The sequence below is a fragment of the Cupressus sempervirens genome, chromosome 10 (assembly GCF_028749045.1).
Source record: "Cupressus sempervirens isolate cs-2001-9-10 chromosome 10, ASM2874904v1, whole genome shotgun sequence".
Taxonomy (NCBI): Eukaryota; Viridiplantae; Streptophyta; class Pinopsida; order Cupressales; family Cupressaceae; genus Cupressus; species Cupressus sempervirens.
Window position 1 is genome coordinate 288,871,617 of NC_143127.1, and position 27,440 is coordinate 288,899,056.

At 33.7% G+C, this 27,440-nt stretch overlaps 1 protein-coding gene and 1 pseudogene across 1 annotated transcript; one reads left to right on the forward strand and one right to left on the reverse strand.

Annotated features, from left to right (window-relative positions):
- Positions 1-7,660: 7,660 nt before the first annotated feature.
- On the reverse strand, positions 7,661-10,906 carry LOC149533789 (uncharacterized). Its single transcript, XM_089803062.1, has 5 exons — positions 10,696-10,906; positions 9,978-10,218; positions 8,789-9,186; positions 8,598-8,664; positions 7,661-8,149 (listed from the first exon to the last, which is right to left on the reverse strand). The coding sequence occupies exons 1-5, from the start codon at positions 10,854-10,856 to the stop codon at positions 8,051-8,053; spliced, it is 966 nt and encodes a 321-aa protein (XP_089659188.1). The 5' UTR covers positions 10,857-10,906; the 3' UTR covers positions 7,661-8,050.
- An 806-nt stretch (positions 10,907-11,712) lies between these two features.
- Positions 11,713-27,440, forward strand: part of LOC149533790 (UDP-glycosyltransferase 85A4-like) — a 73,969-nt pseudogene continuing 58,241 nt past the window's right edge.

Genomic DNA, 27,440 nt, shown 5'->3' on the forward strand with positions numbered 1-27,440 from the left:
GGAGGGCCTCATGTACAACTAAAGCCCCTTTCGTAGTTTCTCTTCCTAGGAAAAAGCCACCTTATTCTTTTAACACAAGATTTGGAATCAACTATTTCAATCTCATATAGATTTCCTTAGCAATGATCTTGTAAATTATGTTGCAAAGTAAAATCGATCTGAAGTCTAAAAAAGTTATGGGATACTTAACCTTTGAAATAATGGCAATGTCAGTTGAGTTGAAGTATTTTAACATATCTTTACTTTCCCTAGATTCTTCTAGAATACCAAGAAGGTCCCACCCAATAAAATCCCAACATGCTTGGAAAAACACTACTAAAAATCCATCTGGGCCAAGAGAATTATCAGGATGCAGAGAGAAAACAACTTTTTTAACTTCAAAGATTGTGAATGGAGCCAGCAAATTTGCATTATTAGAATCTAAAACAATGGAGGGGATGGCTTCTAATATATCTTGAATTTGAACTTTTGAGGGGGTAAGTTAGGTTATCGGTGCAAGTAGATCTTTGAAAAATATTACTCCCTCTTGTTGGATGCCATGGGCATCTAAGATTAGATTTCTAGATTTAGCATTTTGAATAGAAAAAATTTGATTAGTCGCTCTCTCTCTCTTTTTGTAGAAGTGTGAAAGAATTTTGTATTTTTATCTCCCCCTCACAACTAAAGCTCCCGAGATTTTTGGTGCCAGTATATCTCTTCATGAGAATAAATTTCTTCTCAATCCTCCTGAAGTTGCTTCTATTTGAAGTAATTTTCACTGTCCAAACCCTGATTGATGGATTTATCAAGAATATTAGCTAGCTGTTGTTTGAAATAATCTTTTTCTTTAAAGACATTTTTGAAACTCAATTCATTCCATTTTTTGATTTTCTTCTTAATAAACTTGAGTTTTTGTACAAATTGATGGATTTTGGAACCATCACGCCATGGAGCACTCACCCACCATTTCTTCATAAGGGGCTAGAATTAAGGATGAGAAAGCCACATTTTTTTAACTTTGAAAGATGGCTGATGTTGAAACCCAGTGTTAGCTAAGGTAAGTACAAGATGTAAGGTAATAGGAAAATGATCTAAACTCAGGCAAGCCAAAATTTATGAATGGAATGTGATGTCAGCTAATCTCCAGTCCATAGGTACCAAAAACCTATCCAAACTGACTGCAATCTGAGAAAAAATGGCTCTTTTTTTCATCCACATGAAGGAACCCTTAGTAGACTCAATATACATTAAATTGTTATATGCCATAGAGTTTGAGAAATATGTGATAGTTTTCTATGGAGGGGAGATACCACCAACTTTTTCTGATGCCTTTAGGATTGTATTAAAGTCTCTGGCCACAATAATATGTTGATTAGATTGAGACTGATTACTGTGAGTCAATGTCAACCAAAGATTTAGCTTATCATTTGTTTCCATAGGGCCATATACATTAATCAAGAGAAATGAAAGATCATAAACAATGATGTTTAATATTTGGTAATTATTAGACTGAGCTACAATTTTAGCTTGAACCATTCTGGGTTCCCATAGAACTACCAAACCCCCTAAAACACCATTACCCTATTGATGAATAGAATGCTAGTGCTGCCAGTTGCCTATAGTCTAATTAAATGAATCTTGTGACATTTTTGTTTCTTGTAATGAAATTATATCCACCTTCATAGAATCTAGCTCCTGCTTGATTCTACATCTCTTAATAGAGGCATTCAGACCTCTAACATTCCATTAGGCAATCTTCATTGCTGACAAGGAGAACACTTAGTTCTCCTTATCTCTCACTTTGATGGAATGAACTTTCCATCCAGAGTTGACTAAATACTAGTAGAAATTTTTTCCTTAGTCTGAACACTCTTTGGTTTTCTTCCTCCTTTCTTAGGCATCAATGAAGCCTAAATGTTTTGGTCAAGAGTTTGTTTGATTGATAAAGTTAATGAGGATCGAAAACATCTACCAAGTAGTTGTTGTCTATAGTAAGCATTGATTGATCAAGTTGTTTAACTTGGACATCCTAAACATAGGGATCCATAGAATCTAAGATGATGGAATTGGAAGTGAGTTGATTCTGAACATGATCCTCTAAATGCAAGTGATCTACCTTGTGAAAAACATTAGATAATTCTCCACTATCCAACTGAATCAAATGAGGGTCAAAATTGAGATACTCCTACTGCAACAAACAATTGAGTTGAGGTTATCCACCCTCTACCAAAGTTAGTGGTGATGAATCTAAATCAAAGTGTTGGGATAGATCAAGATCAACAAGTTGCCTAAAGTCTTCATGAAAGATTACACCCTCTTTTTCTACAATTTCATAAATAATTTAGGTAGACAATTCTGTTAAAAGCTAATTTTGAAAGTTTCCTGGCTCTTAAATTAACTATTGTACTTTTATTAAGGACACCATGAGAAATTGGTATCTTAATAGGAGACTTGTAAAACATGAGATTTTGAAATAGATTATCCACATCCTAATTGGAAGAATCTAATGGCACCCAGCCTATTGAGTGAACCTCCCTAAACTATTTTTGAATCATAAGCATGTATCCAATTGCAAAATAAAAGAAGATAGAAACCTTAAATGACTAAGGGCCAGGAATAGACTCATGCATATTTGTGAACTGAGAAGAATCTGGGGATACTAAAAGGACTTGTTCACCCATATGTTGAGATCATTGATATAAACATTGGAGAGGATTTGTGCAATGATCCTCATAGACCACCATCTTTGATTGAACCAACTTGCTTCATTGAGAAGTAAAATGGCCTAGTTGGTGTTGGAATTTGTTAATTGTATATGCATTCTAGAGAACAATGTTCTAGACCCAAGAGCCCCATTTTGATTTTAAAATAATGTGGTTTGCTAGTCCCTTTAATGGGTCAAGAAGAAGACAAAGCCTAACATCTTGATGGGGAAGCTCAAAAGAAATGAGATCATGTTTAATGAAAATTCCAAGCCTATTAGCTATTATCTCTATTATTTCAGGATCTTTATATTCCAAAGGCAAAAGAGGCAAAGAGATCTAAAAAGGGGAAAAAATAGGAGAGCTCCAAAGTCCAATTTGAAATTTGGTGTCCAAATTGAAGTAAAGATACCTAAACCTTTACAAAACAAGCTTTTATGCTTATGCATAATATCCATGTTAATAGTTGAGTCAAATTTTGCTAGAAAAAAGCCGAAATCAAAATCCATATGAAAAATATTTGTTAATCCTGCCCAATTCCGAACAGCACATGACTTAATATCAACAAATGATAGAGCACTGTTTGAAAACTTACCAACGATTGATGTACCCCAAAGAAGATCAACTTGGTCTTGTAATAGGTGTTCTAAAAGATTAATAGTATGAGACATATTAAGATGGCTATCACAAGGAAGGGTCAAAGACTAAAAATCCTGATCTAAAGAAACTTAAGGATGTTTTGCTTGCCAAACTTGAATAGATTTTTGAGAAGAATTTTTTTGTTTTAAGGGTGCTCTTCTATCTACATTATGAAGAATATCACTAGTGGGAAGTTTGTTGACCTTGTTGGAATCAAGTGGCACTGCTGAAGAGGCTGAAGATTATTGGATGAAAATGGGAGAGCCAGGAGGAGTGCCTTCATAAATGTCAAAAATCAACTGGGGATGATGAACCTGAAGTGAACTCTTCCTACTATGACCTTCAAAAGGAGGTTTCTTACTCTAGAGAGGATGATTGAAATTTAAAAATTTTATGATGTCAAAAGGGATTGTAAGATGTTAGCTTTGACATCAATGGGCATGGAGATTGGAGGATGGCTTGAGCCCCTAACTAGAGGGGAGGAGGAACCAGCTCAAGCATGGAATGAAGACCATTTTTGAGATGGAACCTAGGGTTAACAAAGAAAGGCTTCACAAGCTGGACTACTACTTTTCCTTTAAAAATGTTAGTACCTTCTACCATAACAGCTTGGACAGGATCCTTATGAGAGGATTTTTTCTTCATGAAAGGGCATGCCTGAAGACCATAGTGATGGAGGTTGGATGAACGGGGTTTAGCTGGTTGCACAATAAGAGGACCACAAAAAAGCTTAGAAAAATCTTTGATAAAAGAAGAAGAAAGTTGTTGTTGTTGACCTTGTGCTTCCTTGGTTTGATCGAAATGATGCTTCCTACCGAAACCTTGACACTTCTTGCCAAAACCCTAATACCATAACTGATGTTGCTTCGACACCATAGTATCATGTGTTTCTTCATTTAAGAAGCATGTCACACAATATAACTTTTAGTGTTTACTAATATCTCTATAAGTTTTGGTGTTTTTTTATTGTTCCCATAAGAGTACCTAATTAGTCAATATTTTTTCAAGAATTTCCCCAAATCTATAACTAACAATAGTAAAATAAAGGATCTCAATATGCACTTAGCAATACATAGGCATATTTATTTTTTTAATTATCTTGATACAAATAATTTCAAGTTATTATAGTGAATATATTATATGGACTAATTATGAATAGAAAATTAAAAAAATTAATAGTACTCATATTTTCTTTATTTTATTGTTCTAGATTCACGCTATTGAACTATACATTTTCTCTTGCTATAAGTGAAGAGATAATGTGGTATATGATTTGAATGTATTTTCCTTGAACTTTAAAGTTTGTTGGTTCTTTAATGTATGCATTCCTAGCATTTTTTTTAATATATATTTAAGGAAAGCTTGAGTAGATACTCTTGAAGGTCTAAGTGTACTTTTACAAGTTTTTATGTTTGAGAAGACTTTTTTATATATTGGTAGTGTTTTATTTTTCTATACACAACAAATAATTTATTATGTATTAGTGGTAGTCTAAGTGTATTTTATCTATTCATTTTAAATTTATTATGTTTAAGTTGTATTTTAGTGTTCTATTCATGATTGTCAATTAAAAAGTTTGGCCATAAATGTAACTATCAATGAAGGATACTAAAGTATTTATACCAAATGGTTTCTACTCTTGAAAGAATGATACAAGTAGCAAAAAATAGTAGTCCTCCTAAAGAATAAACCTGAAAACTTCAAACCATATGAAACTTTGAGAATGTGTATTGAATTAGAGGATATTAATCCCTATAATTGTTAAGGGATAAAATCTTTTAAGCAGGTAATATTGAAACAAAGTGAAAATATGATCACAACTTGTTAAGCCAAGAGGCCTTCTACAGTGGCAACAATCTTCAATGTAAACATTTTTCATTTTGAAAAAAAATGGCGTTCATTTACATGTCAAAACAATAAAATAGAAATAGACTAAATATAATTATAATTAAAATCGTGAAAATTGCATAGAGCAAATGGAAGTAAAAATGAGGCAGATCAAGAGTCTCGAATCATTTTTCATGCCTCTTAGGCTCACAAAAATATGGGATTATGAAAATAGATGCCTCGAGAAGGATATCTCTCTACTTATTTTATATATATATATATAAGCTAGTTAATATCCTCAATAATGAAGGTTATGTGTGAGAAATATATATATATATATATATATATATATATATATATATATATATATATATATATATATATATATATATATATATATATATATATATATATATATATATATATATATATATAATCTCAATTATCACCAAAAATATCAAACATACATAGTTCAAATAGTGTATTAAAACAATTTCAGTTTTTTGAATTTATATCTTCGATTTATTTTTAATTATCTATATCATAAAAAAAAATTCATAAAAAAAAAAACCCATCCCAAGTAAAAAAAAAAAAAAACATTTTATTATACAACCACAAAGGATATCTTAATATGTTTTTTTAAATACTATTGTTTTTTTAATTTTAAATTAGTAATTTATTATCAATATTTATTTTTAAAATAACAATTTTAAATAATAATGTTGTCTATATAACACACTTTTTGGTACTCATATTTTTTTTTAAAATGTGTGAAAGTTATTTTTTAATGTTGTTTGAAAAAATTAATTATTCATAAGATGATGTTATTAATTATATTTAAGAAGTATGTCACAAAATAGTTAAATGTGTTTATTAATATCTTTATCAATTTTGACATTTTTACTATCCCAATAACAATACTTAATCGGTCTCTATTTTTTCAATATGTAGGCATGTTTATTTATTAAATTATCTTAATTCAAATATTTTCAAGTTATTATGGTGAATGTATTATATGGATTAAGTATGAATATAAAATTAAAAATATTAATGCTACTTAAATTTTGATTATTTTCTTGATATACATTTACACTATTGAACTTTATTTCTCATGCTATAAGTGAAGAGGTAATGTGGTATATGATATGAATGTATTTTCCTTAACCTTGAAGTTTTTTTGGTTCTTTAATGTATGCATAACAAATGTTTTTTTGTTTTTTATTCAAGGAATGCTTGAGTAGTACTTGTGAAGATCTAAGTGTACTTTTACAAGTCTTAATGTTTGAAGAATCTATTTTTGTATGTAAGTGTTTTATTTTTATATACACAAAGAAAAAGTATTATGTATTAGTGGTAGTCTAAGTGTATTTTATCTATTCATTTTGTTTTTATTATGTTTATTCTTTATAACTGCAGGAATCGGTACAACACGGCCCCCCTATAAACTGCAGTGCGCCTGGTAAACTTTTTAACGTGACCGGTAGTGCTGGTGCGACACGCCCACCAGTACCACGAAAACGGAGGAGACTAGAACCCGTGACCAACCCCTTGCAACAGGGAAGATTTAGCCAACCGAGCTAGGGCCCCCGCCCTATTTTTATTATGTTTTTATTATGTTTAAGCTGTATTTAAGTGTTGTATTCATAACTGAGGATTAAAAAGTTAAGGCATTAAGACTATATTTACTAGGTGTACCTATCAATGAAAGATAGCAAAGGTTGTCAAATAGAGTACATCAAAGTATTTAAACCAAATGGTTGTTATTATTGAAAGAATTATACTTATTTGAAAATAATAGTCCTCTAACTTCAAATCATATGGAATACTTAATAATGGTTGCATCCACTATTTTAAAATTGACAAGGGATATAAATCTTTTAGTAGAGAATACTAAAGCAAAGTGAAATTATGATCATGGGTTATTAATATTTTCAATAATAAAGATTATGTGTGATCTTAAAAAGAATAAATATAAGATCTCAATTATCACCAAAAATATCAAAACTTACATAGGTTGATATTTGAGGATGAAATATATATAAATATTAAACCCATAATTTTTCATTTTCCATAGTAACATATGATAAATTTAAAAAAATTAATTATATAGCTCTTCATTTCATAGAGGTTATATTATTTATTTGTTTTTTATATGGCAATGTTCAAATTGATTTACATTGAATACAATTCCTTTGATATCATATCGATTTAAGAACTAGTGATTAATCTTTGCTATTTCAATTATAAGAATTTTTTATTTTTATTTTAAAGTTTTGATTTTTTAATGTTTACTCCAATTTGATAAATTAAAAAATTATTTTAAATTATAAATTATTTTTTATTGAAAATGTTATTTTTCAAATATTTAAATATGTATGTAACTGAAATGATTTTTTTTAAATGATAATCAAATATTGATTTAAATTATATTAAATATTTTCATTAAAACTTTTATTAATTTTTTTCAAAAATGAATATTAAAGTATTATAATTTACAACAAATACAACCCACTATGTAATATGAATCTATTATAGATATACACTATCCTCTTTAAAAATTTAAAACTTGATGAAAAGTATGATTACATGCATATACATCTCAGTCTTTCTTTCTCGAAAACCTTATGAACAAAAATATGTATCGACCATTATATTGAAAATTGCTTTCAGCAATAATATTGTGTAAGGTATCGAATGCTGTTATCTCTTATTTTCAAGAGAGATCTTTTTTCCGATCCCTTCTTATTATAGGTAGTCGCTTTCAAACTACCTTGGGGGGAAATTATTTACCCGAAAGGGTTAAAAGAATCATCCCTGTTTTATTTTTCATTCAGGGCTAATCTGAATTCTAGGCTTTGTTCGCTGCAAATCTTACTTATGTACAGCAAACTGAAAAAGAAAATCTATTTGAAAAGGATCAATGACTCATTGCATGCTATGTTTCTGAACGCTCCGCTCTCCTTCAGCTTTTCAAGCTCATTTAACCCTGGAGGAACTATGGCCTGCACAACAGAACAAACAATTAATCATCAGCAAACTCTAAGCTTCACATTAGGAAAAAAAAACTAAAAGATTTCATCTCAATATGATTAGATTTTGAACAATAGAATTCCCCAGCGAAATGGTATAGAAGAGAGAAAATTAATTTTTGGATTGAATTTGTGTGCTACTGGCGCACTTAATCATGGATCTCCTGCCAACAAGTCTTTTTCCTATCTATGATACCGAGTTTGTTTCAAGAGGCCATATTTGCAATATTTTTTAAAATACTCTCATAAACAGGCAAACATGCACAAAAATCTTAGATCTTTTCTCAAATAATGTGCATTTTAGCAGAGAATGAGCCAAAAACAATTAATGGACCCGAAGTGATAGGGTTAATTTACTGTCTTTTTAAAGTAGTAATGTGGCAAAATTTCAACTGGAACAGAATGCGGGAAGAATGCTGACCATGTAAACAAATGGATCGGCCCTTCCTCCAGCTCCAAAGCGTTTAACCCGGTTTTGCTTCACAAGTCTGCAATGACAAATTTAGAAATGCAAATTTTGATCATTCTTTTTTACATACTAAGTTTATGATCGCATAAAGCATTAGCGTAAACAAATAGTTCATTAATGGAATCAATAATCATCCGGCTTACAGTCTGAGAGCCTTGCTTGTGTCAGGAGTGTTGCCAAAATTTTCGCGAATACGCGTCTCAGAAGAATAAGTTTGATCGACGAGAAACTGCCTAATTGCAATGCAACGAAGCTCAAGTCGCGTAGTCTTGTATGCGATCGCTTTACGACTATTCTTTTCCTTTCTTTTCACCTGAGGCCTTGTTTGCCGAACAGAGAGATTATTGTGCAAACTCGTTCTAGAGATTTGCAATGGGGAGGCGGATCCTGTCGAAGCCATGTCGATGGTGCCATCTCCCGGAGATCCGTCTTCAGAATTGAAAGGTGAGTTAATGGTCGTTGGAGTATGCATCGAGATCCAACCTGTACAACTCGTTTTGTTTCTCTTAAAGCTCCTGGCTGAACGTATTTTCTTCACACTCTGCACATGAAAGGAAATCAAATTTTGAGCACAAATTGGAAATAGACGAGCTAAATGCGTAGGGTTTAAATAAAAGTTTAAATAATAGCTCTTTAGCTCTTAATTTGTATTTATTTAAATTTCGGAGCAATGAACTCAAATTGGAGCAGTTCATTTTCTCAGATTGAGCTGTAATTAACAAGCTTGGGTTCCAAATGATGTTCAGATAAATGCATTTGTATTTGAATTAGATTTGAGAATTTCTTTGTTAATATTTTCCATATGTTCTCGAATCTCATTACTTAGTTTCAAAAAGGAAATGAATAATAGCCAAGTGAAGTAATGGTTAAGTAATAGTTCAAAGTTCAAAAAATAATAAACATTTCCAGAAGAATGTATTCAATTTTAAATAATTCATCTAAAGAACTGAAGTTGAGTGAAGTGCTTCATCTAGAGGAGCGAAGTTTGAACACCTTTTCACCGTAAATGGATATCTACTAAATACGTAAATATTGAACACAGCTTCAAAATTATGAATGTCGTAATAATATTTTATCATTGCAATTGATTTGCATCAATTCATCTCAAGAAACAAAGTAACAGTAGAAGTTACAGGATACTCCCAAAAAATGCACACTGATCTAAAAGACAAAATAATCTCCAAAGCACGTCAAATTATCGACTAATTTCAAGCCTAGAAACTGAGCGTTCATAACAAAACAATGAAGTAACGAATTATAAGGAACATTGAGAGTGAGCATGCTTTTGACACCAAATAATTTAGAGAAGCATATGGATTTGTGATAATATACCTTTAATGCTAACGAATTTGAAGTCCTAAATTCGCACAAAGCAGATTGAGTAGAGCAACTACAAGCGACTGTGGCTAATTGAACGAGCCTTCCAGCCTTCGGTTGAGTCTTATGTCTTCCAAATATTGAATTCTCTGCAAAGCTTGTTAAGCAAGACGATTCTTCGGCAGAAGAATCACTTACACTCTTATTATACAAATTTCCTGAAAATATCTCCGCGCCGCGACAAGCCTGAGAATGACTGCAAAATAAACTTAAATTTAACATACTTATTGAAAATACACGAAGTTCAGTTTAAAATTCAACGAGAACTGTATCAAAATACACTTTAAAACAATTTCTGCATTATTTTACAAAGGAAACATCAAAGCACTAAGTGCAAATGAATTCACAAAGCTCAAAAAACACTGTAAATAATTTGCTGCGTAAACTTCAGAATAACAAAGAAACTGAAAACATTCCAAAATTCATGATAAATTTAACATACTTCTTCAAAAATACACAAAGTTCAGTTCAAAATTCAACGATAGCCGAATCAAAATTCACTTTAAGACAATTTTGCACTATTTTGTACAAAGAAAACATCAAAGCATTACGTGCAAATGAAATTCACAAAGCTCAAAGAACACTGTAAATGCTTCATTGAATAAACGATAGAATGACAAGAAGCTCCAAATATTCTGAAATTCATGGTAATCATCCTGGTGCAAATACTTGCCTGGTGAGAGAGGGCGAAGGGAAGAAATAATCTGAGGGCAAACAGGAAGAAGATTCAGAAGTGCGAGAGGCCGGCCATTGAAGAAATTCAGCAGCAGCAATCAAAGCAAAAAGTCCACTTAAAGGCTCTGCCTGCGCTACTTCACTTCTTGTCTCTTCCATTCTTAATTATTTCCCCAACCAAACTTTTGGGGCTTAAAAATTGGGCGGGCATTCTCATAGGCAGTTGAAGCTTCATTTAAAATTTTGGCTTCCAACGATCTCAAATTTGAGTGTCAGATGACGCGAAATATTTGCCGTTTGCCGTTTCCCGTCCGTCAACTTGTCAAACCGACGAACCGTGCGTTCGTATGATTTTATAATTTCCGTCTCTAAACGTATACACGTATGTCTGTCTACCGTATAGACATATGCCCAGTAGAACCTTTTGTCTTATTCAAACGGTCTTTGTGTTTCGATTCAATATGCGAGAGGTGCCTTACTCGGCTTGAAACACAATTTTGTCTATATCCTACCTTCTATAAGAAACGAAATGAAAGTTTGTGTTTGTAGTCAAACAATTTCTTGAGGATTGAAGATAAAGGAAAATAATAAATATATTAAAAGAGTCATAATATTGGTTCAAGTTGTTAGCAATTTCAGTTTCATATGAAAGAAGAACTAAGGGCCTGTTTGGTTGCAAGCATAGGAATAGAAAATTAGAATGTAAATGTGAAATAGGAATGGAAATGAGGAATGAGAATGGAAAAGAGTATTTTCATTCTTGTTTGGTTTGCCTAGTATTTGACTAGGAATATGTTACTCCCTTGTTTGGTTGTACAAAATTGGAATTGGAATATGGTTAAGTTTCCAAACAACCACGGCAGATGTTACTCCCTACCAAAATGTTGCCAATACTATTTGGATGCCAAGAACTTTAAAATTCTCATTGACTGACTGTTGGTCTAAAATTAGCATCAAATCTTACTTGAATAAATAATAGTTTAGTGGGAGTTGTATGCTAAAATTTGGTCAGAACATCTGGTCAATTGGGAAAGATGAGTTCCAGTGATTGCAAAGCTAAGAAGGTGCCTCATGCCCTTTTCATTCCTCTTCCTACACAAGGTCACATAAACCCCATGATGCAACTCGCTTGGAAGCTCGTCTCTGATGGATTTCTCATCACTTTCCTCAACACCAACGTCAATCACCAAGGATTCTCAAAGCCAACAAGGACACAAATATGCAGAATAATAGCGATAAGATAAGAAAGATTTATGTTCCTAGACAACTACCAACTAAGGTGGTCAGTGGGGAGAACCAAACCAATGGTGCCTCAATATTTTTTGGGGATGTCAAAAAGACTCTTGGTCCTTGTGTTATTGACAAAGTCATTCAGGAAATAAACGACAAATATGAAGACTAGAAAATCACTTGCATGATTGCAGATGTCTGGAAGTGCTTTGGCCTACATACAGTCGTCGAACTCCATCATATTATGCTTGTTGTTTTGCAAGCATCTCTTGTTTCCACCTTCGCCATTCATTACTTCAGTCCCAAGCTTGTCTCCCTTAGCCTTGTTCCTTCCGATGGTAACATCTTTTTTATGGGTTCTTTTATATAATTTGATGATGTATCTTTTGGCTATATGGCCTAAGATGTTATGTAACTGTTGTTGTTGAAGGTGTTCCAAAGGAGGACAAGATATAGCAATATCTTCCCTCTATGTCGCTATTGAAATCTGTACATCTGTCGTGGTTGTTTGGTTGTAAAAACCCTGCCCGCGAAAATGTTGATGATGCGATTTGGACGGCAAGAACTTTTTTCCCTTACGTGCTTACTCACGGACCCGAAAAAATATGAAATTTGGGATAATAGGATTGAGAATAGGAATGGCCTATTCTAATAATAGGTTTTTTTTAGTATAGACTTATGCTCGTTTTAGGAGTAAAATTGGAATACGAAACCCTATTCTCTATTCCAATTTGGCGTACCAAACGGAGAATAGAAAACATATTCCAGAATATCTATTCCTATTACAGCAACCAAACGGGCCCTAATTGTATGAATTGTATAAATTAAAAATGTAGAGATTTAAAATTAAGGTAAAATTGAAAAGAAATGTAATTATCATAAAAATAAAAAAATATGGTAGAATTGAAAGCACTTTCAATTTTGGAAGTGACTTTTTAAAAGAAAGTTGTATCACAAAGGAAAAAACTATTATGAAGAGGGTGTGGAAAGATATGTGAAGAGAGAGTTGGGCTTATAAAAGTCGTCATAGCTAGTGCACATAAAAAGCAACATACTTTATAAAAGAAATGCTACAGAGAAGTTAGTGCTTCTTCCACTTATATAGAATGAAAGGAGAGAAGCTAGTGCACATAAAAAGCAACATACTTTATAAAAGAAATGCTACAGAGAAGTTAGTGCTTCTTCCACTTATATAGAATGAAAGGAGAGAAGAGAGAAAGTGGCAAAATTAAGAAAGCAAGGATAAAAGAAAAATGGCATAGTTATGTAATGTGGGAAACAATGAGATCTGGCCTAAGAATGTAAACAATAAATCATTTCCAACCACATTTATTATGGGACATCTAATCAAGTTCAAACATTAGCCACTTTGGAGAGAAAGACAATTTGGTTGTGATTGCCCTCTTTTGATTGAATTGATTTGATATAATTAGAAATGAGATTGCAAAGACTAGGTATAAAATGTGAATTTGACAATAATCTCTATAATATTAAGCTACATAGTATATATGCAAATTCTAAAGAAAGAATGGAAATGGGATTTAGAAATTAACGTGCGTCTACAATTTGAGCCCTAAAGAATTTGTAAATGTGGCTAGGTTCCATTGGCATGAAGAATTCTTATGCAAATTTTCTAAGGAAAATGTGTTGGTCATTGTGACTAGCTAATAGTGACCAAGTTTTCTTACTGCTCTAAAGTCTAGATATGCTCCTCACAATTTGTACTTCACAAACCCATAATCTGGATTTGAATTTTCAAATGAGAAAGCCAACACTACTCTAGGAAAAAATATGAGGAAATTTGGTGCGTTGCCAATAATACACATCATGGAGCCATTTGGGCACCACGAATTGGGTGTCATGGACACAAAAATGTATCATGGACCTATCAAATTAGGACTTCCAAAAAGTGTCAAAGGATGTTGAGGTGTGTGATGCCAAATCATGTCCCAATTTGAGTATTTGACAATAGTAAGATGTAATAGGGCCTAAATAAGTTTATGATGACATAAGAGAAGGTACACTATGTTAAGGGCCCAAAAATAGAATAGTAAATTGTAAAGTATTACAATTGGGTAAGTGCATCAAGATGTTGGTAAATTAAATGGTTGCATGCAAAAAATGGAATTTTGTAAAACTCACTCGAGTTCCATAAAATTCAAAATCCCTCAAGTGGCTTGGCATTACGAAGCCTAAAAAACCATTAAAAAAAGGTTAAAGTGTGGGTTGTGAGAAATTAAATATTTTTTTGGAGGCCATGGGTTTGGGCTAGTTTTAACACCCAAAAATCTTGACCAATAGGTAAATATGAAATTTACCTCAAAACTCAACTATTTTCTACCATGTACTACATTTTTCGATGTTTATTTCATTTTTTTACAATGTCACCACATCAAAAATGTAATATTTCATTATTTTTATTTTGAATTTGATCAAAGTAGGGTTTTTTAATTGAATTGAGTTTTCTTTTATTGATTTTATGTCATTGCCCCTCAAGTCCCCTTACGACCCCCCTACCATACTACTGAGTACAATAAAGAGTCCTAAAGGGTTGTAAGGGATCTTAAGGGGCCCTAGGACACATTAATTTGTCTTGTGACCTCTTTTGACTGCTTTAGGACCCCTTACATATATCGATATAATGATAGGAAGGGGTTCATATATACATTAATGTGTCCTAGGACCCTTAACAACCATTACGACTCCTAAGATTTTTGGTAAGTGGTCCTCAATCTTCTTAGAGGATCATAAGGGGTTTTAAGACACATTAATGCATCCTAGGACCCCTTAAGATCCCTTAGGTCCTCTTATGACCCCTTAACATACACTAATGTGTCATAGGACCCCTTAAGACCAATTAGGGCCCCTTACCATGCATTAGTGTATGATAAGAGGTCTAAAGTTATCTTAGGACATATTAATATATTGTAGGACCCCTTAAGAACCCTTACAACCTCTAAAATGTATGTTAAGGGGTCCAAAAGAATCTTAAGGAGTCATAAGGGGTCTTAGGATACATTAATGTGTCTCAAGACCACTTAGGACCCCTTACCATACATTAATGTTTTATAAGGGGTCGTAAGTGATCACTACAGCATTTGGGATCAATTGTGATGGTAGTGTAATTTGTGGTGATTTTCATATTTTTTTTGCAATTGTACCTAATGTCATCGCAATACCGATGTTGGCATTGTAATTGTGATGCCCCCGTGAGTATAAACCAAAAAAAAATTTGACATAAAATCATTCCCCATCTGTTTTGATTGTGGAGTTGCACCGGAAAGAGGGTTGAGGGCTTCGAACGAGTTTGGAGAGTTGTGAGTGTTGTCATGCCCTTATGATTGGTGCATTTATTTATTGTGATCTTTTCATTTTGTTGTCATGCCCTTTCTCTGTGATTTAATTGATGTGATCTCTGTAGTTCATTGGCGTGCCCTTGGTCTACGATTTGGTTACCGTGCCCTTGTGATCTCTGCATTTTAATGTTGTGCCCTTGTGATCTTCATTCCCTTGATTCAATGGAAAACTAAAATATAAAACATTTTACTTTTTAGTAACATGTCTACAGAAGAAGAAAATAAATTGCATACTATATACATACTAAGTTGTACAAAATAATATATCAAGGAGCTTGCAAGCTTGTGCAAACATTCTTTGACTTTAGTCATAGATTTTATGCCTTTTTCACTACGATTCATTGGTCTAGTTGTTGATTAGCTAGGTTGATTACAAATTCCTGTAGATTTGTCATCATATTAGGTATAATAAAATGAACAATCATTTATTCCCAGCTAGAAGAACTTGCTTATTACTGTCTTCCTTGTGCTTCTCACCTATCACCCTCAACATCTCTACCCAAATTACTTCTTTCTCCTATTGCCTCAATCGTTCTAGTCTATGTATCATCTTGACTTTTTACAAAGGTATGATGCTTACTAGTTCTACGATCAAAAAAATTCTTTTCCATATCTTTGTTATTGTATTTTTCCTCTGCATCATATATAATATCATCATGTTCGGTACCTCCATAAATCACATTCCTTTGATCAGAACCTTTCATAGACTTTCTATTATATTTCTCTAAATTCATTCCAGTATGTCCATAGTTTTTATTTTCACCATGATGGTAATGAATATATCTTCTCCTTTTTTCCCTTTTTATGATACCGTCTCAAATGATTCATTGTCTAAATCTCTTTTCTTAGGGACTTCAGTCATAGATTTTATGCCTTTGTCACTACAATTCATTGGTCTAATTATTGACTTGCTGGGTTGATTACAAATTCTTGTAGAACTATCATCAAATTAGGTATGATAAAATGAACAACTAGCTATTCCCAATTAGCAAGATCAAATACAGTTTTCCAAGGTGATAAAATTGCATTTGCAGATGCATCACTTGAATATCAGTAATGAAGTGCATTCCCTAATTTACAATGAGTGGTTTGATATAAAGGCTCCACATACTGGCCCAATAATGGAAGCCAAGGATGTAACCATGCATGTATTGGTACACTCTCCTCGCGACGATCCCAAGTAAATATTGTTGTTGTTAATTTGGGCATCATTATATGATCTAGAATGTTATGAAATCTCCTCCCATGTCTCCATAAAATGTAGCATAGGTTCACAGTACCTTAGCTCCCAAGAATTTGTAGCAATTATTCTCACTACTGGAAGAATAACTTAAATGAAGATTTGAGTGTAAGGAGTTGAAGAAGAAAGTTCTTCTATCCGTGTGTGTGTGTGTGTGTGTGTGTGTGTGTGTGTGTGTGTGTGTGTGTGTGTGTGTGTGTGTGTGTGTGTGTGTGTGTGTGTGTGTGTGTGTGTGTGTGTGTGTGTGTGTGTGTGTGTGTGTGTGTGTGTGTGTGTGTGTGTGTGGATATACATATATACAGACTAGGAAAAATCTAGTAACTTTAAATTTTGTAATCGTAATAGAAAAAAATATGGAATGTGTGACATTGGAGAGAGTGCTTTCCAAATAAAATTATTTCTAAAATTCAACTTTGGTTATGAACATTATCAAGAGACTACAATGCTCTTACTCCTATAACTGGATTTCCAGTTATTTTTATCTTTTGTGAGAGACTGGATGATTCTTGTGACTATCAAATTTTGCCCATTGTGGGAATGGTAGAAGACTAATGGCAAAAAGTTATCTGTGTCAAGCTTGAATATATAGATAACTATTTTCCATTAATCTTTGATCCTCCCGACAATAGGTAGAATTTGATAGTCACAAGAATCATCTGGTCTCTCCCAAAAGATAAAAATAATAGGAAAACCAATATATAGGGGTAAGAGTGTTGCAATCTTCTAATAATGTTCATAACCAAAGTTAAATTTTAGAAATAGATTTGTTAGCAAAGCACTCTCTCCAACGTTGCACATTCCATAATTTTTTTCTATTACAATGTCATCGCAATTCTGACAACTAGCCATCAATTCCACAAAATTGCTGCCACAAATCCATCTCTATTGTGACGAATAGGTTTGAATACTAGTTGTTGGACCCACAACATTGTTGTTGCATAAATGTTGCACGTGTGACAAAATCTCTGACATATAGCCATCACAATTTTGATAGTGTATGTCCCTATCTGGCTTCAATTCACATAATCTTTTTGCACCACAATTACGATGGAAGTCCTTGTCATTATAGGTTGTGACAAAAAAAGTCTGATGTTCATTCGATGGGAGCCAATTCCTGTTGGTGTCACTTGGGTGATGGGTGGTTGTCACAATTATGATGGCCTGCTATCATAATTTGGGTCCAAATGTAGTAGTGGATTGTAAGTGATCTTAGAACATCATAATGTGTCTTAGGACCCCTCAAGGACCCTTAGAACCCCTTATCATACATTAGTATATAGTAAGGTGTCCTAAGGTGTCCTAGGAAACACTAATGTGTCCTAAGACCCCTTATGACCCCTTAAAATGCTTAAGTTCCCTTACCACAAATTTTATTGGTCATAAGGGTTCTGAAGAGGTCTTAGGACATATAAATGTGTCTTAGAATCCATCAGCACCCTTTAGGACCTCTCACCATATAACTTTGGGGTCATAAGAATTATTAAGGGGTTGTAGGATACATTAATGTGTCCTATAATGCATTAAGACTGCTTAGGACCACTTAGAATGCCATTCCAAACATCAATGTATGATGAGGGGAACTATGACATATTAATGGGTGTTCCTAGGACCCATTCGGACCCCTTACCATACATTTTTGTATGGTAAGGGATCCTAAGAAGTCATAAGAGATTATAAGGGGTCCTAAGACACATCTATGTGTCCTAAGGCCTCTTATGACTCTTTAGGACCCTTTATAACACTTAGGACCCCTTAAGGCATCCTAAGAACCCTTAATGTATCCTATGATGATTTTTGACCCATGGGTGAGTGTACGAAGATGGTGTATAAAAGGGGGGTATAAGTGGACAGTTTTTTAATTTGAAATTAGGTAAACCGGAACTTGGATAAGACATTTGAGGGTCATCCACTAAAAATAACAAGATGTTTAAAACATATAAATTGTAGTATTCTGAATCTACTTTCTAAACTACTAGAGCTTTTACAAAATGGATAAGATTAGGTGGGTCAAACCCTACACACATGAAAAATAGTTCCTAATTTTTTAAGAAACTATAACATAGTTGTTTTAATGTGCAACACAAAAGACATAGTTATATTTAGTATTTTGTATATCCCTTTGGTAGGGTGATAGTTAAGAGTCATATCTAGAAGTTATGCATTTTTTTTGTAATTTTATGATGATTTTTTTTGTTATGAATTATTGAACATACTACATCCTAAAATTTTGGTACTTGTTCGTGTGCTAAACATAACTTGCATCAAAATAATTGAAAATGTAAATATAATAAAGTGTAGAACAATAATATGTAGTTTACTGAGCATAACTTGCATCAAAATAATTGAAAATGGAAAAAAAAAAATTAAATGTAAATATAATAAAGTGTACAATAGTAATATGTAATTTATTTTGAATTTGATTAAGTATATCAAATGTTGTTTAAAAAATGGTAGACATATGTCTGTGAGGAATGCCATCAAGTGTAGAAAAATAATATGTAATTTATTTTAAATTTGATTAAGTATATCAAAAGCTAATAAAAAATGCTAGACATAGGTTTGTGAGGAATGTCAAGGCATTGGTAAAAGTAATTAAAGTTTAAAATGTTAATGTTGTCCAAAAATAGAAAAAATTATATGGTTAGAAAGCTAAGAAGACATGTAAGATTATGGTGGTGATTTTAGAGATACCCACTTCACCATTAGCATACCTAATGAAGACAAAGATGAGAATTTATTTTAGAAGATGAAAAAATGTCTAAAGGAAGAAAAAAATGTAGGGAAAATAGTCTCCCAAGGCTTTGGGTCATTTTTCTAGGCTATCACCAAGTCATAACTTGATCAGGATTTTTGGATTCAAATAACCCAATCAGGTTATGAAAATAAAAAATTCATTCAGAACCTGATTGGGGGTTTTGTGGAACCCGATCGAGTTATGTATTAACCAATCTCTCCAATCTCTCTCTCTCTGCCCCCCCCCCCCCCCTCCCTCCCTCTCCCTCTCCCTCTCTCCCTCTCTCTCATTCTCTATCTTTATCCTATCCCCTAATCACTCTCTCCTATTCTCTCTTTTTATCATATTCCCCTCTCTTTTTCTCCTATCCCCTTCTCTCTCTCACCCTTTATATCATATCCCCCAATCTCTCTCTCTCTACCATATCCCCTAATCTCTCTCTATCTCCCCCCTCTGTTTGTCTCTTATCCCTTTCTCTCTCTCACTCTTTCTATTATATCATTTAATCCTTCTCTCCTCGCATCCTCTCTCTCTCATTCTCTCTTTATCATATCCCCTCTCTCTCTTTCTCCTATCCCCTTCTCTCTCTTTCACTCTTTCTATCATATCCCCTAATCTCTCTCTCTCTCTCTCTCTCTCTCTCTCTCTCTCTCTCTCTCTCTCCCTCTCTCTCTCCCTCTCTCCCTCTCTCTCTCCCTCTCCCTCTCTCCCTCTCTCTCATTCTCTCTCTTTATCCTATCCCCTAATCACTCTCTCCCATTCTCTCTTTTTATCATATTCCCCTCTCTTTTTCTCCTATCCCCTTCTCTCTCTCACCCTTTATATCATATCCCCTAATCTCTCTCTCTCTACCATATCCCCTAATCTCTCTCTATCTCCCCCCTCTGTTTGTCTCTTATCCCTTTCTCTCTCTCACTCTTTCTATTATATCATTTAATCCTTCTCTCCGTGCATCCTCTCTCTCTCATTCTCTCTTTATCATATCCCCTCTCTCTCTTTCTCCTATCCCCTTCTCTCTCTATCACTCTTTCTATCATATCCCCTAATCTCTCTCTCTCTCTCTCTCTCTCTCTCTCTCTCTCTCTCTCTCTCTCTCTCTCTCTCTCTCTCTCTCTCTCTCCTCCCCCCGCTTTAATAGTAGTAATACATAACTTGATTAGGTTTTTAGTCCATGTGGATAATGTAATCAAAACTCAATAACTCAATCAGGTTATTGAAAATTTTAAATAAAATAGCATTTCAATGGTTAGTATGTTGTTTCAGTGTGGTCCACTAGATTCTACTACTATTTCACATGTATTTCCATACTAGGTATGCAAGTGTAAGGTTTTTGTATTTGGAAATGCTAAATTTGATATTTTTCATGTGACAACATCTTATTTTATGTTAGTATCTTGTGATTGTGCATAAAATAATCATACAATTTTGTTTAGTTTTATATTTTTTTGTGGATTTTATTCATGTTATTGTTTGTAGGGTAATTTTCATCTACAATCATGGGAAAGAACAAGATAGGAACAATTGAAAAGTGAGAGGCTACAAAGGCAAAAATAAGGGAGCATATGAGGAGATTACATGAAGGTACATCATCAAATGCCTCCAATGTAAGTGATGAAAATCTACTTATTGACATTGATGTCATAAATGCACCTAATTTGAAACATGAAAAATGTTCAACATACCCCAATTGAAATGATTATGACAAATACAGTTATGTCACCTAAAGCCCCTATTGCGACATCTCAAGTTGAAATAATGGATGCACATAATGTGAGCAAGGATGTGTATATTTCAAACCATATGTCCTAGGATCAAATTTTCTTCTCTGTTAGCTCTGGTTGGTCATGTTTAGGCTACAAATAGCCTCATTTAAAACACAATTTCCCTCTGATGATATCGACCACACTAAATGGAAGTTTCCCTAAGGGTCTCTAAGCACCATCAGTCTGTGATCTTGGATCAGGCATTCCTCTGAGATTGTACAAGGTATTGACAAACTATCAAGTGTTATAGGATTGCATTATCTAGGCCTAGAATAACCTATCTCAGTTTTTAGATATTTGACTTTTTTTGGATTTGGCATCCCTATCTCGCATAATGCCAAAAGTTGTAATATTGCTTAGTTCAAATGAGCAAGCTTGTGTATATTTCAAACCGTATGTCCTAGGATCAATTTTTCTACTCTGTTAGCTCCACTTAGTTAGGTTTAGACTAGGGCTAGCCTCATTTCAGCTACAATGTTCGTAGGATAGTATCGACCACATTGAACGAAAGTGTCCCTAAGGATCTCTACGCACCATCAGGATTCGATCTTTGATCAGGTATTTCTTCGAGCTCGTGTGAGCTATTGACAAGTTGTCAAGTTTTATAGGATCACATTTTCTAGGCCTACAACAACCTATCTTAGTTTTTAGAGATTCAACTTTGTTTGGATTTGGCATCCCTATCTTGCCTAATGCCAAAAGTTGCAATGTTGGTTCAAATGAGCAAGGTTGTGTATATTTCAAACCTTATGTCCTAGGATAAAATTTTATTCTCTATTAGCTTTGGTTGGTTGATTTTATGATAGGACCAACCTCATTTCAGCCACAACATCCCTCTAACTATATCAACCACACTGAACGGAAGCATCCCTTAGGGTCTCTAAGAACCATCAAGTTGTGATCTTTGATTGAGGATTTCTCTAAGCTTGTGCGAGGTATTAAAAAAATATTAGGTGATATATGATTTCATTTTCTAGGCCTACAACAACCTATCTTAGTTTTTAGAGATTTGACTTTTTTTGGATTTGGCATCCCTATCTCGCCTAATGCCAAAAGTTGCAATGTTGCTCAGTTCAAATGAGCAAGGTTGTGTATATTTCAAACCATTGGTCCTAGGATCAAACCGTCTGCTCTATTAGTTCTGGTTGATCAAGTTTAAGATAGGACCAACCTTTTTTTGGCCACAATGTCCCTCTAACGATGTCAACCACGTTGAACAGTAGCGTCCCTAAGAGTCTCTAAGTACTATCGACTTACGAACTTTGATTGGGCATTTATTTGAGCTCATGCAAGGAATTGACAAACTATTAGGTGCTATAGGATCATGTTATCTAGGCCTAAAACAACCTATCTTAGTTTTTAGAGATTTCACTTTGTTTAGATTTGGCATCCCTATCTTGCCTCATGTCAAAAGTTGTAATGTTGCTTAGTTCAAATGACCAAGATTGTGTATATTTCAAATTGTTGGTCCTAGGATCAAATTGTCTTCTCTATTAGCTCTAGTTGGTTAGGTTTAGGCTAGGACCAATCTCATTTTAGCCACAAGGTCCCTCTGACGATATTGACCACATTGAACGAAAGCATCCCTAAGGATCTCTAAGCACTATCAGGTTGCGATCTTTGACACAAATATAAAAATCATGACATATTTTTACTTTGAATGCCTTATTACATCAAAATAAGTGACATATGAGTTCGATTACATGTTATAATGAATTTGATAAACATGTTACATTTTTTGGACAAAATAATGAACATTCATGTGTTTGATTGATTGCAAGAAAGTAAGATGAAATACAAGTTTGTATGCAAACATTGAACAAGTTGGATAGAGATCAAAGTTTAATGTATATCAAAATGAACAATATATTGCATCATATCAATCATATAGTATGTTATGTCTCATATGTACAATAAAAAAGTTGAATACCCAACAAATGTCAAATGTGCATAATACAAATCTTGAATTTATGCAACACAAAAGTCGAATATATGTCAATGTCATGTGATGACCACAACTAAATATGCATATCACTATCAATATCTATGATTGTGCAGGATCGTCAGAATTGAGCCTCTTTGATGTTCTCTATGGCTTGCCAAGTGTTTGCAGAAGAAAAATTAAAAATACTATATCAAATATCTTATCTATAAGTAATATGAAATTAACTAGAAATTGGGCTCTAAAATGTGGATAGTTGAGTTATTTATTACCTCATCCCTTTGTCCCATAGTTGGACTCAATGATAACGATAATGGAATCCTTTGTCAATGGGTGGGACTCCTAACAAACTGATGAGGTAGAGTGATGATGGGAGACACAACTATCAATGAATCAATGATCATGGGATGCATAACCATTGACAAATTAGTGCTAGTATGAGGCACAACCTACATATGGTAAGCAATAAAATTTTATAACTATAGAGTGGCATTAGGGATTCCAAATAGAGTAAAAAATTTAAAAAAACATATTGCAACCTAAGCTAGATCTCTCATGCTAGTAGAAGGTACAACCACTAATGAATCAGTGTTGGTATGAAGAACAACATCTGTGGTGAGTGATAAAATGTTAGCATTATAGAACTTGGCATTAAGGATTTCAAATAGAGTAATAAAACAAAAAAATGTATTGCAGCCTGAGCTAGATCTCTCGTGCTAGTAGGAGGTACAACCATTGATAAATCAGTGCTTGTATGAAGCACAAGCTGTATGGTAAGCGATAAAATATTAGAATTATACAGTGGCATTAGGGATTCCATATAGAGTAAAAAACAAAAAACACATTGTAGCCTAATCTAGATCTCATGTACTAGCAGAAGGCACAACCACTAATGAATCAATGCTGGTATGGGGCACAACCTATATGGTAAGTAATAAAATGTTAGAATTGTAGAGTAGGCATAAGGGATTTCTATCACACACACAAGAAATCCAAATTGAGATCACAAGAGGGCTTCAACTAAGAATCTACATACATACATCTGGCCTCTGTTGTGTTTGACCCTGTCTTTAACGCTTGAGAATCCTAACAAAATGAAATGGGAAATGATTTGCATGAAGTTCCAAAGAGTTTTTTTAATAGGTAAAAGATATATAATACATGTTAATAAGCCAATTTTTTTATAATTACTATAAAATTGGAAGAAGAAAAAATATGTAATCATTTGTAAATGCAATTGTTTAATATGAATATAGACAAAATGCATACTATAACCTAAAATTTATGAGAAGGAAAATATGAAATTTCACCTGTTCCATTGCCTCAACATCAACAATCTTAGGTGCATTCATCAACTCCACAAAACTCAATTGTTTCTACATATATTCAACAAATAAGTCAGCACGTATTCATCAATATTGAAACATGTATATACATTCATTCATAATAAATTTCAAAATATAAACTTGACTTGCATTTAATACCTTTTTTTGTTTTGGTGTTCTTGTTGATTTCCTTCCCTTTCCTCTAGACCTTGAGCTATGTGGAGTACCCTAAAGAAGAAACAAATATAACATAAGAGGAATCAATAAGACACATCATGAATTCAAATCAAATCATAGACTTGATAGATGTGCAAGATATGATATATCACATAGCTATCAAGGCCAAAGTTAATGGCAAAAAGTGTGGCATCATCAACTTGAGAAATTTCAGCCCCCGAAAAGCCCTATAAATAATAAAGAGTATTGTTATAAATATAAGACAATTTTGTAAATGAAAAGAATGCACAATAATAACAAGAAGATCATAGGAGGGAAAGAAGACAAAAGAAGGACTTGAAGGACAAGATTGGAAGGATAGTTGAAAGATAAGGAAATTTGGGGCTCAAAAAGGCTACAAGGCCTAAATTGAAAACAAAGAGATCGAGAAGGAAAAGAGAGATGTGAATGACATTTTGGCACCTTGTCAAGAAATACAACTGGAGATTCATGATCTCCATGCTCTTGCAAGACACATAATGTTATATGGAGGTTCTTCAATGTGGATGGGTATATGGAGGATGAACTCATGAGGTTCATTAGATGGAGTTTGGGTATGCTAGGAGAAAAATATGTGGATGAGAATTTGATGGATTTGATGAATTTGGGAGGGTTTCAATGATGGTAGGAGATGAAGGATGATCTATAAGTAGGTTGGATGAAAGAGGGATGATAGTTATCGAACATGAATGAGGAATGATGAGTGTGGGTGAAGGAAAGATTTCAATGTGCTAGCAACTTCACATGATGTAATTAGATGAGATGTCCTGGTCAACTTAACTTGGACATAGATATTATATTGGCTTCCTTGTAAGACTTCTTAAAGATTGGGTGTTCATTGTAAAATAATTAAGAAACAACATATAGGGAACTTTGTGTTGTTAGTGTCATACCAATTAAGAAATAATATTTTTAAGCCAATGTATTATTGTACTTTAAAGAATATTTTTAAAAACTTTACCTTGGGTGTTCTTGATCCTAACCCCGCATCTCTAGCATAATGAGTGATATGTGGTGTTCTTGTATCACTTGTTGAATCTTGCATTTCATATTGTTCACACATCAATCTAGAGTGCTCTATAAAATAATAAAATACTTTTACGATATTTTGGTGATTAAATAATATCATGTCAAAACTTATGAGGTTCATTAGATGGGGTCAAGTAATGCTAGGAGCAAGAGATGTGGATTGGAATTGGATGTATTTGATGAATGGGATGGTTTCAATCATGGTAGGAGATGGAAGAGGATTTACAAGAGGGGTTTAAATAATGGTAGGAAATGGAGGAGGATCTATAAGCGGGTTGGATGAAAGAAGGATGATAGTTATGGGACATGGAAGAGGAATGATGAGTGTGGCAGATGGAAAGGTTTCAGTGTGCTAGCAACTTCCCATGATGTAATCAAATGAGATGTCCTCACCAACTTATCTTGGACATGGATATTCTATTGGTTTCCTTGTAAGACATCTTAGAGACTGGGTGTTCATTGTAAAGAAATTACAAAACAACATTTAGGGAAGTTTGTGTTGTTTGTGTCATACCAATTAAGAAACAATATTTCAAAGCCAATGTATTATTGTACTTTTAAGATTATTTTAAAAAATTTACTGTAGGTTTTCTTTCTCCTAGCTTCGTACCTCTAGAAGAACGAGTACTCTATGGTGTTCTCATATTGCTTGTTGCACCTTACATTGCATATTGTTCACATATCAATCTAGAGTGCTCTATAATTTTATTTTATTTTACTTTTATGATATTTTAGTGATTAAAGAATATGATGTCAAAACTCAAACAAGTCTCCTGTTCACCAAAGATCATCATCATCAAATTATCTATGAGTGTGAAATCCCCACCTCCATATGAATAACAAGTATGCCCACAATGTACACATGGATGAGATGACACTCCATCCTAAGATGCCTCAATATCCATCCCATCACACATACATTGACAACTAAAACAAAATTTTTGATTGGGCCCCAAAGATTCTAATGATGCATGTGATGACAATGTAGGTGGCACAAGCGAGGATGACACTAGTGGTGTAGGTGACACAAGAAGGGATGGCGTTGGTGGTGCAGGTGATGCTAATGGAGTTGTCGTAGATTGTGATGACTAAGATGCCATAAGTGATGATGATTGAGTTGTCACAAGATGTGATGACCCTAAAGGTGCATTGAATGATGGTCAAGGTATTTTAGGTGAAGGAAAACCACCTAACTATGGGCCATGCTCAATGATAACATTTGTCAATGATGCAACTGCATGAAGAGTCTGTAAATCAATAGACCCCTTTACAATTGATGGGAGCACAACATGAGGCATGGTTTTTCATGTTGTACATCTCCTCTCATGTTGTGGTACCACTCTACAAGCCCTAGGTCTATTTTGCGCAAAGCCTCTCCCTCTACCTTGGAACTCACACATGTCAAAGTAATTTGGCTTCTTACCTAGGATGAACTCACAATATAGATTTCTCAAAAATAATAGAGGCACCTCATAATTATTACATGGTGGTAGGTCAAATACCATATATCACCTATCCCAAAAACATGATCTCATCCTAGTATGAGTGCACCAATGAATAGGAAAAGTTTTGGTTGAATGTAATAAGGATTTTCCAAATATAAGATTGGTGAAAAGAGAAGATATAATACCTTTCTTTATGTCCTTATCTTTCAATTTCTAATATGATAACCCATTGGAATAAAATTCATGACACCTATCCGTCCATGTAACCCATTTTATAACCTCCCTAGACACCTCATTCACATTTTGGGTCATTTGTTCAAGTGTATTCGCTAGGGTTGAGTAGTTGGAAAATGTAGATGACTACAACATATTGACCATTTGGGTAATGTTAGCACAATTTTGTGTAAGGTGGTTTATGAGGTCCTCTTTTGTCGTACTTAAATGTTGTAATGATATGCACAGA

Bases quoted from the DNA above. Each gene is read 5' to 3' on its own strand.
- LOC149533789 (XM_089803062.1), bottom strand. From the start codon at position 10,856: ATGGAAGAGACAAGAAGTGAAGTAGCGCAGGCAGAGCCTTTAAGTGGA. The intron at 9,187-9,977 runs GTATATTATCAC...TTTCATGTGCAG, and splicing joins CAAATTCGTTAGCATTAAAG to AGTGTGAAGAAAATACGTTC. The intron at 8,665-8,788 runs GTAAGCCGGATG...TTGTCATTGCAG, and splicing joins ACAAGCAAGGCTCTCAGACT to ACTTGTGAAGCAAAACCGGG.